General features: G+C 43.4%; 1 protein-coding gene and 1 long non-coding RNA gene across 3 annotated transcripts in view; one reads left to right on the top strand and one right to left on the bottom strand.

Moving 5' to 3' along the window:
- Positions 1 to 16,132, bottom strand: part of LOC147336563 (uncharacterized) — a 420,745-nt gene that overhangs the window by 246,984 nt on the left and 157,629 nt on the right. The gene's annotated exons all lie outside the window — the stretch shown is intronic.
- On the top strand, positions 2,303 to 14,446 carry LOC147336574 (protein NLRC3-like). 2 transcript variants are annotated; one of them, XM_086285466.1, is made up of 7 exons: positions 2,303 to 2,433; positions 4,329 to 4,570; positions 4,687 to 6,478; positions 7,988 to 8,164; positions 9,308 to 9,484; positions 11,854 to 12,027; positions 12,703 to 14,446. In XM_086285466.1, exons 1-7 carry the CDS (start codon positions 2,324 to 2,326, stop codon positions 12,710 to 12,712), a joined length of 2,682 nt encoding a protein of 893 aa, XP_086141592.1. In that variant the 5' UTR covers positions 2,303 to 2,323; the 3' UTR covers positions 12,713 to 14,446. The 2 variants fall into 2 exon arrangements, with proteins under 2 accessions (XP_086141592.1, XP_086141591.1); XM_086285465.1 differs by lacking the exons at positions 2,303 to 2,433; positions 9,308 to 9,484 and having other exon boundaries at positions 4,335 to 4,570.

Genomic DNA, 16,132 nt, shown 5'->3' with positions numbered 1-16,132 from the left:
ACGGCCGGCCCCCTGAACTGTTTCCACGTCTCCACCGTTGCCGTCCGCATGGTCGGCCCCCTGAACTGCACTGTGTTTTTGGGTTGTTTTTCTTGGGCTCCGGTGTTTGCTGTGCTCTTTTGTTTTCTGTTCCCGTTATGTCTACGTTCTCCCCGTGCTCTCTCTCCTCCTGTTTGAACCTCTGTACTTCCTGTTTTACTTTGCCCGTCTCCCGTCAGTGTTGTGTTCACTCCTGCCATGTCTTGTTATGATTATCAGTGTCACCTGTGTTCCCCATGTGCTCCCACTTCCCTCGTTAACCCTCTGTGTATTTATGTCTGCGTCTCCCTCAGTTCTGTGTCGCGTTCTCCCTCATGCTGTGTGTGGTTCTCCCCGTGTCTTCTGGTATGTGTTACAATTAGCTCTTCCCAGTTTAGTTTAGTTTTGTATTGCTTTTGTATCACTGCTATCGTTTGTCACCTGTCAGCAATAAAGCTGCATTTTGAGTTCAGTTCTGTTTTCCGTGAGTTTGCGTTTGGGTCCTATTTCCTGCCTGCCACACAGCGATCCATGACACTGGGCTAAATCGCTGAAACTTGTGAATAACAAGAAAGCTCATAAACTTGTTGTTTTATTTAAAGAGTTTAATCTATGTTAAAAAAGAAACCTCCCTAATTTATAATCTTGACTGCCCTTTTTTGTTCATGTTGTTGCCTTTGGTTCAAATCCTTCAACGACTGTTCTTTCTTTTTGTGCTAGCTCTTTTGGCTTTGTGTTTATTTATTTTTATTTTTTTTGTTTGTTTTTTCTTCCTTTTCTGTCTTGCTATAATGCTCAACCGAGGATGTTACATATTCGGATTAATGATGGTGCCTTGTATGTTATACTGTTGTTTGTAAATAAAGTTCCTTAAAAAAATTAAAAAAAATGTGGATTGTCAGGACTGAGAGACCTCTTCCCTCTGACCCCTCCCCAAACCCTCCTACCCACAAACTCTGTGTGGCTTCACGTGTTCTGTTGATGTTTACATGATCGAAATAACTTGAACACAAACACAAACAAACAAAGAGGAAGACCGCACCGGAAGGAAAAAACTACAAGTCCCAGCATCCTCTGTGTTTAGGGAGCAGTAGTGAAAGTGAAAGTATTGAGCCTCCGTTCAGAGCAGCAGGAGGAGGAAGGTGGAGCTGAGGCGGGTGAGTGTTAATATGAATATGTTTCTTCTTATGACATAAAATAATTCCACGCTGTTCGTGTCTGTGGGTGAAATGTGAGGCCGGTTGGCTCCTCTGAGCGCTGGTTTCCTGTAAGTAGAGAGGAAGTGAGTTTAGCTGAGCCTCCGTTTAGTGTGAGAGAGCAGGAGGAGAGTGAGAGCTGTGCTGAGGCAGGGTGAGTGTTAACACCGCTCTGACATTACTGTGTCTCTGTGGCGGGAACAACAGGCTCCGTCAGTGGAGGCAAAAATAATCAGACTTTGGTTTTTCAAAGGAAACAACTTTATGTCGGAAGTTCCCGCACGCTCATTGGATAACGATGTGTCAATCTCGAGCTATTAGCCAATGAGCGTGCGGATTCACAGAAAGACCCGCCTTTATCACGGGACTTTAAAAACTACAATGGCGACAGAAACTCCGTGAGTGGAGTTCAGGGTGACGTTATGAAACTGTGACGTTTGAGCCACTTCCTGTTCTCAGTCCCAGCGTCCTGATCACCGAGGTTTCTGTTGCTCTGATATCTGATATTGATTATATTGGTAAACAGGCTGTAGCATAAACATCAGGTCTGTTCTGAAAACTGGCTTTATTTTTTCAAAGTAAGGGAATATCTGTGGTCTGATACCGCGGGCTCATGGGCTAAGGACTTGGATTGACAAGTCAAGCGCAGATGATTGTGTTGTTTCTTATAAAGGCTTGTGTGTGTGTGCCTTCCTGTGTGTGTCCTTGTGTCAGTGGAACTGAATCAGTGTGTTAGAGAAAGTGCTCCTCTGCTGTGCCGTCATCGTGTGGATGCTTCTTTTAAAGTTGGAACTCATGTTTTTATGATCTGCTTCATTTCATTGAACCTTTATTTCTAACCATGAAGTCCCTTTGAGGTTACAGCCTCCTGGTTAGGTTTAGGCTGTTATTGTGCTTCAGGCTGAAATATGAGGAGTAAGGAGTGGGGCTGGTTAGCCCTCATGACCCTCACCATGACACATACGTCACAGGACAGTGTTTACCACAGAAACTCCATGAAATGATCAATGAGAACTTTAGAAACCCGTCAGTGTGATGCTTCCAGTACAACAGCACCTCTGAGTGTGTGTGTTTGCCTCTCAGACTAACTCCACCCTGACATCAAGAAGATGGAGGAAGAGGATGGAGCAGGATCTGCAGCATCCAGCTGTGTGTCTGTGAGCAGTGACTGGTCCAAAGGACAACCTCCAATGTTCAGTAATGAACCTGCAGCAACAATGTAAGAGAGTTGCTGACTCATTTATTCAGTGTAAATAATGATTTTTGATGCAATGGGAGAAGAAAAATGACAAAAACAGTTTTAAAAATAAGGATTAAAATATTACAAACTATGTTTTTGAGTTTCCTGATGTAGTACAAAAATATATGAACATAACTGTATATAGGACAGATATTTACGGTTCTTTTAGGCAGCACCAAAAAACAAAAAGACTATTTTTAAGCTGTCTGAGGTAGTGAGTCAACATGTCACACTGGGTCAAAGGTCAGGGAGTAAAAGTGTGTTTTAAAGGAGGTTTAAAAGCAGCGAGTGAAGGAGCCTGTCGAGGTAAATCGTTCCATAACTGATCAAATTCAGTTGGTGGACCTCTGTGTGAAATCAAGCATCTGGTTCACAGAGAGGATAACCCTCACATGGGCTGTACAACATTATATAGGGAGACAAAAACAGAGATTATCGTAGCCATCGCTCTCTCGCATGGACGTGGCAGTCTTGCTGTCTGCTGCGAATCCTCCCCGTACCTCCGTGACCTCGTCTGGTATCTGCTCCCTCCTCTGTAAGAGACAGTAAAGGAAAACACGTCTCTGCCTAGTCTTGAAAATCTAATCTTATCATCCATTGTTCTTCTAGGGCCTCTTCTTCTTGTGGCCTCAGCTAACTGCTAATATTTAAATGACTAACATTAACATGTGTGCCAGCCAGGTTAACATTTATGATGAACTATGATTAATTAACTGATGTTGAAACTGCAGCTTTACTGACCTCTGAAATTCCTCCTAAAGTGTTATTCAGTGTTGTGACAGTCAGCTGCTTCAGCTGCTGCTGGGATGGGCTGTGGCAAAGAGAACAGAGAAAATCCAAATCAGAGTTTTTCTCTGAATTAAAAGCAAGGAAACAACAATATATTCTACATGGTGAAACTGATGGTTTCTGGTGTTTGGGTCTGTTTTTCTGTATTTATGCAGATAAAGTGTAAACTCAGATGAATTATACCATCAAATGTTAAAGGAAAATATCAGGATGAGTGTCTGTGAGCTGAGAAGGACGTGAAGCGAGCAGTTTATCCCAGAGCTGAAGCTGCTCTGTGTGCAGAGATGAGCTCAGATTCCTGCTGTGATTGATCAACAGTCACAGAAATGTAGACTTGTAGTTATTACTGCAGTATGGTCACAGCAGATACTGATAAACATGTATTATGAGGATGGATGATCAAGTTTCTCACTCTCTCTTTTAAATCTCAGTTTTTTCTTCTTCACAGTTTATCTGTTAATTTATTAATGAATAACACTGAAAGAGTTTCTGTTATATTTCCCCTTGAACATCAGCTTATTAGGGCGGCATTAGGAAATAGCCCCCCTCCAAAGAATGAATAAATGAATGATGATAATAATAAAATGATTAAAAAGCAGAGCTCAGAGTGGTAGAATGGTCAAACATGGATCCACGGGTGGTTCAACTGCATTTGGTGACGTGACTAAAGCAAATCTTTCAAATAATCCCACCATCAACGGGATGTTGTCTCCTTTACTACGGTTACTTTACTTGGTCACCGTGTGAATTTCTTTGAAATGAACCAAATTCTTTTATTTGTTGGTTGTTGCATATTTAACCTCTACAGTCAGGAAAGGAGGAGATGAGGCCTCAACAATGTTGGGTTGTAGCTGTGGTTCAGGTTAGAGTGAGTGTCCATGGAATAAATGTAAGTCAGTGAACTGGAAACATGACTGTGTTCAAACTTTGTTTTCCTTTTTATAATGAGTCTAATCAAAGGTGGGCAGAAGTATCTCCACTTTGACTTTTCTGTGTCACCATCAGAGCTTCTGCACAGTGTCATCAAATCTGGATGTTTGTCACTAACAGTCAATGATTTTAGTGATAAAGAAATGTGTTCACAGACGGAGGAAGAGGAAGAGGAGTGGTGGTTGTGAGGAGGAGCAGCTGTCCTGCTGTGCTTTGTGCCAGGACGTCCTGAAGGATCCAGTCTCTACCAGCTGTGGACACTGGTTCTGCAGACAGTGCATCTCCTCATACTGGGACCAGTCTGCTTCATCAGGAAACTCCTCCTGTCCCCAGTGTGGAGAAAGATCCAGAAGCAGAGCTGGACTGCAGACAGCCAGTCAGAGCAGCTGTGTACAAAGTAAGACTGAACATCTGTCTGCTGATGGACTCATTTCTGAAAACTGGACTTCTTGTGTTGTTCAGACATTGAAGAGTTTTCTTTCTCTTTAGTCTCATTGTTTTTCTTTCTTTCAGCAGATGTTGGTCTGCAGGAGGTTTTAGATGAACATAAGATCAGTCTGAGGAGGAGATGTGAACGTGTGACTGAAGGAAGTGATGAAACAGGAAGTAGAACCCTCCTCAACACCATCTACACTGAGCTCTACATCACAGAGGGACAGAGTGAAGAGGTTCATACCCAACATGAGGTGAGGCAGCTGGAGACAGCTTTCAAGATGGACGCCCTCCATGACGCTCCAATCAGGTGCCAGGACATCTTTAAAGCCTTACCTGACCAACAGAGACCCATCAGAGTGGTTCTGACCAACGGCGTGGCTGGTGTTGGAAAAACCTTCTCAGTGCAGAAGTTCACTCTGGACTGGGCAGAGGGCTTGGAGAACCAACATGTCAGTGTGGTGGTTCTGCTTTCATTCAGGGAGCTGAACCTGATCAGAGATGAGCAGTACAGTCTTCTGGAGCTGCTCCATGTTTTCCATCCAACATTACAGAAGGTCACAGCAGAGAAGCTGGCCGTCTCTCAGCTTTTGTTCATCTTTGACGGCCTGGATGAAAGCAGACTTTCATTGGATTTCACCAACAGGAAGCTGCTGTCTGATGTCACACAGAAGTCATCAGTCAGCCAGCTGCTGACAAACCTCATCCAGGGGAATCTGCTTCCCTCGGCTCTCGTCTGGATAACTTCCCGACCCGCAGCAGCCAATCAGATCCCTCCTACATGTGTTGACAGGCTAACAGAAGTACGAGGCTTCACTGACGCCCAGAAGGAGGAGTACTTCAGGAGGAGATTCAGTGATGAAGAGCTGTCCAGCAGAATCATCTTCCACATGAAGACATCCAGGAGCCTCCACATCATGTGTAGTATCCCAGTCTTCTGCTGGATCACTGCTACAGTTCTGGAGCACATGTTGACTACAGAGCAGAGAGGAGAGCTGCCCAAGACCCTGACTGACATGTACTCACACTTCCTGCTGGTTCAGACAAAGAGGAAGAAGAACAAGTACCATGAGGGACGTGAGACGAGTCCACAGGAGCTGACGGAGGCTGACAGGGAAGTTCTTCTGAAGCTGGGGAGGCTGGCGTTTGAACATCTGGAGAAAGGAAACATCATGTTCTACCAAGAAGACCTGGAGCAGTGTGGTCTGGATGTGACAGAGGCCTCGGTGTACTCAGGAGTTTGTACAGAGATCTTCAAAATAGAGTGTGTGATCTTCCAGAAACCAGTCTACTGCTTTGTTCATCTGAGCATTCAGGAGTTTCTGGCTGCTGTCTACATGTTCCACTGTCACACCAATAGGAAGACAGAGCTGCTGGAGAACTTTTTGGGAAAAAAATACAACGAGTCCTATCTGGATGATTTCCTTAAACGAGCCATGGAGAAATCCCTCGAGAGTAAAAATGGCCACCTGGACCTGTTTGTTCGCTTCCTTCATGGTCTCTGTCTGGAGTCCAACCAGAGACTCTTAGTAGGTCTGCTGGGTCAGACAGAGATCAGTCCAGGAACCATCCAGAGAGTCATCAACAACCTGAAGGAGATGAACAGTTATGGAATCTCTCCTGACAGAAGCATCAACATCTTCCACTGTCTGATGGAGATGAACGACCTCTCAGTACATCAGGAGATCCAAGAGTTCCTGAAGTCAGAGAACAGATCAGAGAAGGAACTCTCTGACATCCAGTGCTCAGCTCTGGCCTTCATGCTGCAGAGATCAGAGGAGGTTCTGGATGAGTTGGACCTGCAGAAGTACAAAACATCAGAGCGGGGACGACAGAGACTGATTCCAGCAGTGAGGACCTGCAGAAAGGCTGGGTGAGTCCAGATGTGATCACTAACATCATTGATCAGTGTAGGTTAGTAGTTTAATGTTGAAACTAAAATCAGATTGTAACCACAAAGTGTTTGTGTCCGTACGCTGCAACCTTCCACACCATTCCTTTATTGTACAGACTCAGCAGCAGCTCCATGGATCCCAAATCCAAGAGTGGAGAACAGATTTGAAGTGTGTCACATCCATGCAGTCACAGCTGTTTCCACCATGTTTCCACTGATATTAATCCTGTTCAATGACACGTTTCATATCAGTGAATATGTTCTTTAGGACGTCCACTGTCATGTTTAAGTGTCCTGCTGGAAATCATCAAATCATCCATGAAATCCATGAAAAATCCTTTTAGTGTTTCTAACTTCAGCCTCTGTCCTCTCTCTCTCTCCATCCTCCTCACTGCTTCTTTCACTGATAATCACACATACATCGTATTCAGCTACAAAATAACACAATAACATCATCTGATGATCATTATTATAAGAGCAGGATCCATATTTGATATCAGAGTAACACACTGCTTGGTTATGTGCAGTCATCATCAGTGACTGTGGGTCAAACAGAAGCTCTCTGATTGGTTGCTGACCTTGGTCACCTGTCCACTCTCACCTGTTTGTGTTTGCTCTCTCTTTGCTGTCTCCATCCTCTCTCTCCTTTCTCTCCCTCTCTGTCTTTGTACGTCACTCAGGTCCAATGGAAACAGTGACATTTACAAACCAATCAAAGACAAACTGATCCATGTCAGGTTATAACAATATTCAAAGTGAATACAGGCTGCTGCTGGACACAGACAGGTAACATCATTTTGACTTGCTGTCACCTGGATCTGGACTCATAAACACTGAAGCCCTGAACAGGAATACAAATCATTTTCTGCCAACTAGCGACACACCAGCAGATAATGGCTCAGAAAGCTCAAATGAGCCAATCATTTCTGTGTTTAGTTCCCCTGAAATCAGATCTGATATCAGCAGCTCTGAGTTCATTCATCATTATTGTCCAGTAATGAGATTTCTGCTCCGTTTGGTAACAGTCAGCAGGTTTTTCCTGCGTGTGGACGTGAACAGTCGTACCTGACAGCAGGTAGCAAACAGAGATCATCTTTCCAGCTGGAACTCTTCACTGAGCTGAACTCATTCAAAATGTTCTGGAGTCAAAACAGGAAACAGTCCAAATGTGTGTCTTCACTCTGACTCTGGATCAGATCTCAGTGACAGGCTGTGGACATTATGGAAGCCTAAATGTGACACCATCTTCCTCCTTCATCTGCAGATTAAAGCCAAACAAAGATTCTCATTAAAAGTCTGCAGGTCTGAGAGAGACTCAATCGTTGTGTCATGTCAAACACAGTAAGAGGAGCTGAAGCACAGATGTGAAGAGCAGATTCATCAGATTATGACCTCACTCTGTTTTGTCTTCATATACATTCAGTCTGTGTTTATAATGCAGATTTTCTGCTTTTATAATAACACATTTTATATTTTCTATCATCACAGACTGACTTGGTGTCGACTCTCAGAGTCTCACTGTGAAGTTGTGGCCTCAGCTCTGAAGTCCAACCCCTCCCATCTGACAGAGCTGGACATGAGTTGGAATGATGGCCTCCAGGATTCAGGTGTGAAGCTTCTGTGTGCTGGACTGGAGAGTCCAAACTGTCGACTGGAGACTCTGAGGTGAGTTCACTGACTGCGGCTGTTGTAGTTTTTCTATATTTCATGTCTTTGATTGATGTTTGAACCTTTCTTTAGTTCCTAAATGTTCAGGATGTGTCTGAAGACAAATGTGAAGAAGTTTGAGTGCTTTCAGAAATGTTGTCTTTCCAAACGACTGAACAACAGTTTTTCCTTTTGGCTCCAAACAGAAGTGACAGACTTGAGCAGGGTTCATTTAAAGGCTGACAGAAGTGGAGTGGTGACGGGGAGATGTTTGACAGGACAGTGTTTCAGCCTCCACAGGTTCATGTTGTGCTCCATCAGTCAGTGAAGATGAAGTCAGTGCTGATGAGGCTGTAGAGTGTGTGAGGGATGTGAATGAGGATGATGAAGATCTGATGATAGCAGATAAAAACAGGCTGCAGAGACTTTGAGCCATACAGGGCACACAGTGTGTGTACAGAACAGCTGAAATCATTATGGAGGCCTCACTGGGATATGGAAGCATCACAGTACAGCTTCAGTGAAGCTTTAAAGTCTCTGATATGAGATGAGAAATGAAGCAGCCAGAGCTTTTTCATGAGTGGAAATCCACTGTGACTGTGAGCTGCTGCTACAGCCCCCAGATTAGCCAGCAGCTCGTCCTGCTCAACATTTTCTCACCAACTTTAATGGAAGTGTGATGTTTTCAGCTGGAGTGATGGTCAGGGTGGCCTCCCTCTCCTCTTCTTCTCCTCTTCCTCTTTCATTTGTAAAACCACTTCTGCTGCTTTCATTCATTTGGAAGTCCTGTAGCTGAGTTTGGGAGAGACTAACAGCCTCGGCAGCAGAGGGGAGAAAGGCTGTAACACCACCACTTTACTCTGTTCTACCTGTCACATCATTTTATCAGGAAACAAATATGCTCATGTTTTTACTATGTTTGTCTTGAAGATGTAAGAAGATCACATGGTGCTTTTTATTATTGTGTTGGTTTGTTTCCTGTCTCTTGGATGGAGCCAGCTGTGCGTGGCCCCTGGGCCTGTGGTCAGAGTCTGTGCTGGATAATCCGGCCCAGGATGAGGCCAAACTGACATGGGATGAAATGTCTGTCACATAATTGAGCTCAGTGTAGTTTCATTTCTGCACAATTTAAAAACAACCAAAACTTTGTTCTTTATACAGATTGATGGACTGTGGTTTGTCAAAGATCAGCTGTGATTATCTGGCAGCAGCGCTGAAGTCCAACCCCTCCCATCTGAGACAGCTGGACCTGAGCTCCAACTACAAGCTGCAGGATTCAGGAGTGAAGCATCTGTGTGGTTTCCTGGAGAGTCCAGGATGTGGACTTGAAACTCTGAGGTCAGTCAGCATGTTTTAGTTGTGCTGAGATGAATATGATGTGAAAGTTGTGCTGACACTAAACTGCAGACATCAGGCTGATATTATACTGATCCACACTGAGGATCTTCATGGTAAAGTCTGTTTTCTTCTTCTCTGGTTTAGTCCATTGACTGCAGCAGAACAATGTTCACATTTCAAACCTTCAAAGAAGAAGAAAAATCCTCCACTGGATAATTCACTGTGAAACTCTCAAACTCTTCATTCCACCTTAAAGTCTTTCTGACACTTTAATCCAAAGCAAAATGTGCGTTTGCTTTACAGACAGCAGTCCAACACAAACATACACACATCATCAAAACACAGTCCAACATCCAAATCTCCTCCACTGCCAGCATGAATGATGGGAAAGAGAAGGAGGAACACTCTGACATTCAGGGTTAGAATGAGTTTCATGAAGCAGACTGTGAAGATCAAAGCTGCATTAGAAAGCTTACATGAATGAATGAGTGGACAGAAGTGGACAGAGATCATCTGAAGCACTTCAAAGGCTTTAAATCAGCGCATTTCTCTTTATTCTTTATCAACTCTGTTAGTTTCTCTCAGTTTTCTGTGGAATGAAGCTAACAGCAGGCTAATAAGATGCTGACCAATAGGTTTCTATTAAAGGTTGTAATTTGTATATGAAAAAGTGCTTTGGCTCAGCAGGGATCAGCTTACAGGTAGAATACAGCTGCTGGATGGGATTAGCATGTCATAGCTATCTACCAAACTGCTAACTGGGGGATTTCAGGCCATCTATGGATCATTTTTGCTAACTGTTTATTCAGCTTAGGCTCACAGGGCTGCAGCCTGTGCCCTAGCTGTCATAGGGCAAGAGGCGTGGTCCACCTGCACAGGTGAGCAGTCCATCACAGGGCCAACAGAGAGAGACAGAGAAGCACTCTCTCACATCCACACCTACAGCCAATTTAGAAGCACCAATGAACCTAAGCAGCATTTCATTGGACTGTGGGAGAACATCCAACCTCCACAGAAAGGCCAACAAGCTTCAACCTACAACCTTCTTGCTTTCAGGCACTAGTGCGAACCACTTTTCCCCATTTCAGCCCAAATCCTGCATCTTCCTGTTTCTGACTCCAGGCCAGCTCCACTAACACTTTCTCATCAGACACTACCACCTAGTGGAGGAAGTCTTAGTTCCATTTGAAGCTTCAGATTACAGTTAGTTCCTTTACAAAGAGGTGGAGGTGGTGGGGCCACAGCACCATCATCACTGAGTGCCATAGGACACTTAACCTTTGTTTCCATATGCTGGGAACTTCCTGTTGTTCCAAGGAGGACTGGAAAATGTGTGAAAATCTCCCAGTCAGTTCCTCACAGCACACTTCAATCATTTCCCTCCCACAGCATCAGGACCAGGGCTTTTTCTCTCTTTGGTCCCACTAAGAGATTTCCACACAAACACCTCATCAGTGGGACTCTCAGAGCTACCAGCCCTTTGCTACAATCACAAAGCTCTTCATTGAAATCAATGATATCAAAGCTGGAATCAAATGAGTCCAAGTCTTCTGCTGATTCAGCATCACATTCATCTTTGCTCCTTGTCCTGCATCCCCACCATGGACTTCATTCCTTTCCAAGCCAGCCTTGAGTGTCCTTTATTCGGCTCATCCTCTGCTTTACTTTTACACCTGATTTTAGCTGCTTTATCTCTCTTTCAACAAGTTTCTGTGCCTCAATCTTTTTCTTCTCTCCCTCATAACAAGACAGCGTCTTCTGCCTGAGAACATGTTGGAGTGATTTACTAATCCAGGGCTGCTTATTGGGGAAAATACTTCCTGTTTTCAAAGTAATCCCAATTTTTCCAAGAAAGAAATGTAAGTAGAAAACGATGATCTAAGTGAGAACATGAGCCTTTAAAAAGTCCCAGTGGGTGCAGTCAAAGCAGTCCCTCAGTCCCAGTATAGAGTCTTTGGTCCAGACTGGAACAACTGTGTGCCCAGTTTGAGCGCTCTTCAGTCCTGTGACCTGACAGACCCAGAGGGGCCATCACATCACATTTAGAAGCTCCCCTAATGGAGCCACAACACATGTCCAACACTTAGTCTGTCTTGTTGGACCATCTGGAAGAAATGATTCAAGGACTTAGTCACAGAACAGAGATTCAAATCTCCAAAATCCAACTGGCTGCATCAGGACATATAGTCTGAAACTCTGCACAGTTTCCTGTTTGAAGCTGCTTCCTGTTGGCTTCAGCTGTTTGGAGTTTCCATTTTCTAAACTTCTACATTCTGAACCTTCTTCAGCTCTGAACAGATGATGAAACACTGAATGATTTCAAGCTCACACTTTGTCTAATAAACTTACATCTTTCATTCTTTATACAGATTGAGGAAGTGTGGTTTGTCAGAGATCAGCTGTGATTATCTGGCAGCAGCACTGAAGTCCAACCCCTCCCATCTGAGACAGCTGGAGCTGAGCTGGAACAACCTGAAGGATCCAGATGTGAAGCAGCTGTCTGATCTTCAGCAGAGTCCAGACTACAGACTGGAGACTCTGGTGTAAGTAGAGTGATGGAGTGAGTGGGTGGTGCTGTCAGCAGTATTGTACTAAACACAGTCAGTATGAAACAAAGATCCAGTGTTTCCTGTAAAGCTGCAGCTTCTCAGTGAAGCTGTGAGAGGAGAATGGTGACAGGCTTCAGGATTGGACACAAACACTTCCTGTTTCTGACCTTTATGGTCACCATAGTAACAGCTGACACGCTCTTATCAAACACTGTCAACAGCCAATCAGCTCTCTGAACAAAGCAGCACGCAGACCAATGACTGCATTCATTTCCAAGTTTAAAGCAGTGAAGAACACAGTCTGTAGGTGAGGAAGAATTGAGTGAGAGCAGATGTTTGGATGGAATTCCTCCAGTTAACAGCTGGAACCGTCCATCTGGATTGTTGGGCTTGTTGTTGGGGTTCCTACAGAGCTCAGAGTGGACACACCAAGGTTCTTCTAATGAATGAAAGTCCAAACTCAAACTAGGAGGGAAAAACATTTTCATCAACTTCAATAAAAATCCAAAGATTAGAAAAAGTGAAGCAACAATGAGTCCTAGTACAGTCCCAGCACTGAAGTCCCTGCTGCTCTTTATACTGGATGTGCTGCATCACTGACTGACAGCTGATGAAGAGTCTCTGGAAACACTCGTTTATCTCCTCTGCTCTTCCTTCTTCTCTCTGCAGGTGGAGCTGATGATGGTAAACAGGACGGTGTGTGTGCTGAGAGAGGAGGAGCTGTGTCCTGATGATCCAGAGAGGTTGAAGCAGCAGCAGCTTGTGTGTAGAGACGCTCTGACTGGGCCATGTTACTGGGAGGTGGAGAGGAGAGCTTCATCCAGCAGTGACTGACAGAGGAATGAGAAGAAGTGCAGATGACTGTCAGTGCTGCAGAGTGAACTGCTCTGAGAACAGCTCCACTGTCAGACACAATGTAGAGTCCAGCATCATCCCTGTGTGTCCCTCTGGATCTGACAGAGGATCATCAGTGTATCTGGACTGCTCTGCTGCTGCTCTGTCCTTCTACAGTCTCTGCACAGTCTCTGTCTGACTCTGGCTTCAGACCCTCCTGGATCAAACTCACCTGGAAAGACTTTCAAACATCACTCAATAGATTTGAATACAGAATATATTTGATATATACTGTAGATGTACTGTAGAGTTGCAGTTTGTCACTTGTAAATACAGTCTGTGAGCAGCTGTGAGCTGAAAGATCTTTCTAGAAACACGAAATGTTTTCACTCTTCTGTTGCTTTTTCATATATTTCCACAACATTAATATTGATCCCACCTGTCTCACCTGTTTCATGCTTTTATACATAATAACAGGACACGTGTGATCTGAGCGCTGCTGTGGTTGCTGTGCTGCACGTCTTCATTTAGATAACAGCAACATCTAGTGGTTGAGAGGGAGAACTGCAGGAGGTGGAGCTGTGTTTTAGCATGGAAAACTTTTTATCTTTTAGGCGCAGATACAAATATGACAAGTATCAGTGTAAGATACAAAAGGTCACATCAGTTAGCAGAGGGAACAGTGATCACACAGCAATGTAAGAATAGAAACATAACAGTGAATCTGGACATGTATACAGATGGAAGCAAACAAACAGGATGTAACACTACATTAAAGCCACAAATGGGACGGTGTGTGTGCTGAGAGAGGAGGAGCTGTGTCCTGATGATCCAGAGAGGTTGAAGCAGCAGCAGCTTGTGTGTAGAGACGCTCTGACTGGGCCATGTTACTGGGAGGTGGAGAGGAGAGCTTCATCCAGCAGTGACTGACAGAGGAATGAGAAGAAGTGCAGATGACTGTCAGTGCTGCAGAGTGAACTGCTCTGAGAACAGCTCCACTGTCAGACACAATGTAGAGTCCAGTATCATCCCTGTGTGTCCCTCTGGATCTGACAGAGGATCATCAGTGTGTCTGGACTGCTCTGCTGCTGCTCTGTCCTTCTACAGTCTCTGCACAGTCTCTGTCTGACTCTGGCTTCAGACCCTCCTGGATCAAACTCACCTGGAAAGACTTTCAAACATCACTCAATAGATTTGAAGAATATATTTGATATGTACTGTAGAGTTGCAGTTTGTCACTTGTAAATACAGTCTGTGAGCAACTAAACTTCAGACTGTGTGGCCACCCATGGCTCCAACACCATTGTGAAGTTTGCTGACGACACAGTGGTGTTGGGTGCCATCTCCAACAACGATGAGGCGGCCTACATGGATGAAGTGAACACACACACCCGCCCTCTCACATCATCTATAATTGACTGAGACAGGACTCTCTTCCAGACACTCTAAACCAAGGCACAATGTACATTTCAAATTCCTTTAATTTTAAATATGTTTATATTGTCTATCCTGTAAATTAGTCAGATGTCTATTCATATTAATGTACAGAATTCACCTGCTTGCTGCTACTACTGCACATTCACCCAGTGTATATACTATATATATATATATATATATATATATATATATATATATATATAATGTTCTTCCTCTACCCCCCCCCCAAAATTTTGCACATGTCGAGGAGCGTGTCAGGCTACATTTCACTGTGTGTTATACTTGTATAACTATGCATGTGACAAATAAAGAACCTTGAACCTTGAACTATGAGCTGAAAGATCTTTCTAGAAACAGGAAATGTTTTCACTCTTCTGTTGCTTTTTCATATATTTCCACAACATTAATATTGATCCCACCTGTCTCATGCTTTTATACATAATAACAGGATACGTGTGATCTGAGCGCTGCTGTGGTTGCTGTGCTGCACGTCTTCATTTAGATAACAGAGATGTAACCCAGTGAGTTTACACGACTCAGTAATGCACTACAACATTGTTATTGTTAATTGTGATTCATCATTACTCTGTTAATCACTGAGTTGATCAAAAATAAATCAATAATAAAAGATAAATAGGAATAAAACCCAAAGAGTATATTTAACACCCCTACTGGAAGGAACAAGCCCCGCCTTCCCCTGCTCTGTACCGTCACGTGCTCAGTAGGGATGGGATTTCCGGCTCTTTCGGCTCCGAACCGGCTCTTCAGGTTGTTTTGTTGCTTTAATTAATTTATTATTAACAATAATATAAAATTATGCACAAAAGGAATTACTAATGTAAAAAAAAGTGGTTTTATTTGTATATGTTTATATATAAATATATGCGGTGGCCCCTAGAGACAAAACACGTACAAACTCCAAAACACATTTCTAGCATGAACTGAACTTCCAAAGCAGAGCTACTAGATCACTTAAATTACACAATTGAAAGCATGTGTGTATTGTTTGTGTATTTATACACAGGCACTCATATATATTCAAATAATTTTAAAAAAAAGTTCATTTACCTGTTACTACCACACACCAAATCCGGTCGTTGGTACTTGCTGGCTTGTGTAGCCACTAGGTAACAAAAGCTCAACACTGCGCCCAGCATCCTGGAGCACTTCTGTTGTCTTTTGTACGTGTTTTGAGTTTTTATGTGCTTCTGAGTTTTTTGTACGTGTTTTTACGTGTTTTGGAGTTTGTACGTGTTTTTACGTGTTTTGGAGTTTGTACATGCTTCAGAGTTCGTACGTGATTTGAAGTTTGTATGTGCTTTGTCTGTAGGGGCCACCGTAAATATACTTTTATTTTTTCACTCCACATAAAATGCAATAAATAAATCATATAATACAAAAATCAACTTTTCACATTTCAACTTTTAACTATTTAAATTTTCAGCTTTTTCCTTTTACAAATTTAAAGTGAAAACAACACAAAACACTGCAAACCACAACACAATTAAATATAAATTATAATATGAAAACAAAAAGAAGATGCATATTCTCTGTCATATGGGCCTGCATGAATAAACTTTCTGAATCCTTTATCATCTGCAACTGAAAATAGTTGTGGATGATTACTATACCTTTCTAATGTGACGTTGTTGTCCCTGGCTCTTTCTCTCTCTCTCCCTCTGGCTCTGTTCCTGTGCTACTGAGTGTAACTACCGCCCCTCTGCCCAGCATAAAGCACAAGGCTCGCGTGCGGAGTGAAGCGGAAAAAAAGTGCGAGAGAGAGGGTGAGAGAAAGAAAAAAAAAAAAAAACCCACGTGACGGCTCGCG

The sequence above is a fragment of the Aulonocara sp. 'chitande type north' Nkhata Bay genome, linkage group LG3, assembly GCF_057382095.1.
Source record: "Aulonocara sp. 'chitande type north' Nkhata Bay isolate Kocher_YH1m ecotype deep benthic linkage group LG3, A_spYH_male_GT1.1, whole genome shotgun sequence".
NCBI classification, from domain to species: Eukaryota; Metazoa; Chordata; class Actinopteri; order Cichliformes; family Cichlidae; genus Aulonocara; species Aulonocara sp. 'chitande type north' Nkhata Bay.
Note: the sequence above shows the minus strand (reverse complement) of the source record. Positions and strands in the feature narration are given on the sequence as shown.

What these genes read in the sequence shown, in the direction of transcription:
- LOC147336574 (XM_086285466.1), top strand. Translation starts at nt 2,324, where the DNA reads ATGGAGGAAGAGGATGGAGCAGGATCTGCAGCATCCAGCTGTGTGTCT. An exon ending in TCAGAGCAGCTGTGTACAAA is followed by an intron (nt 4,571 to 4,686) that starts GTAAGACTGAAC and finishes TCTTTCTTTCAG; the next exon opens with CAGATGTTGGTCTGCAGGAG. An exon ending in TGTGGACTTGAAACTCTGAG is followed by an intron (nt 9,485 to 11,853) that starts GTCAGTCAGCAT and finishes TTCTTTATACAG; the next exon opens with ATTGAGGAAGTGTGGTTTGT.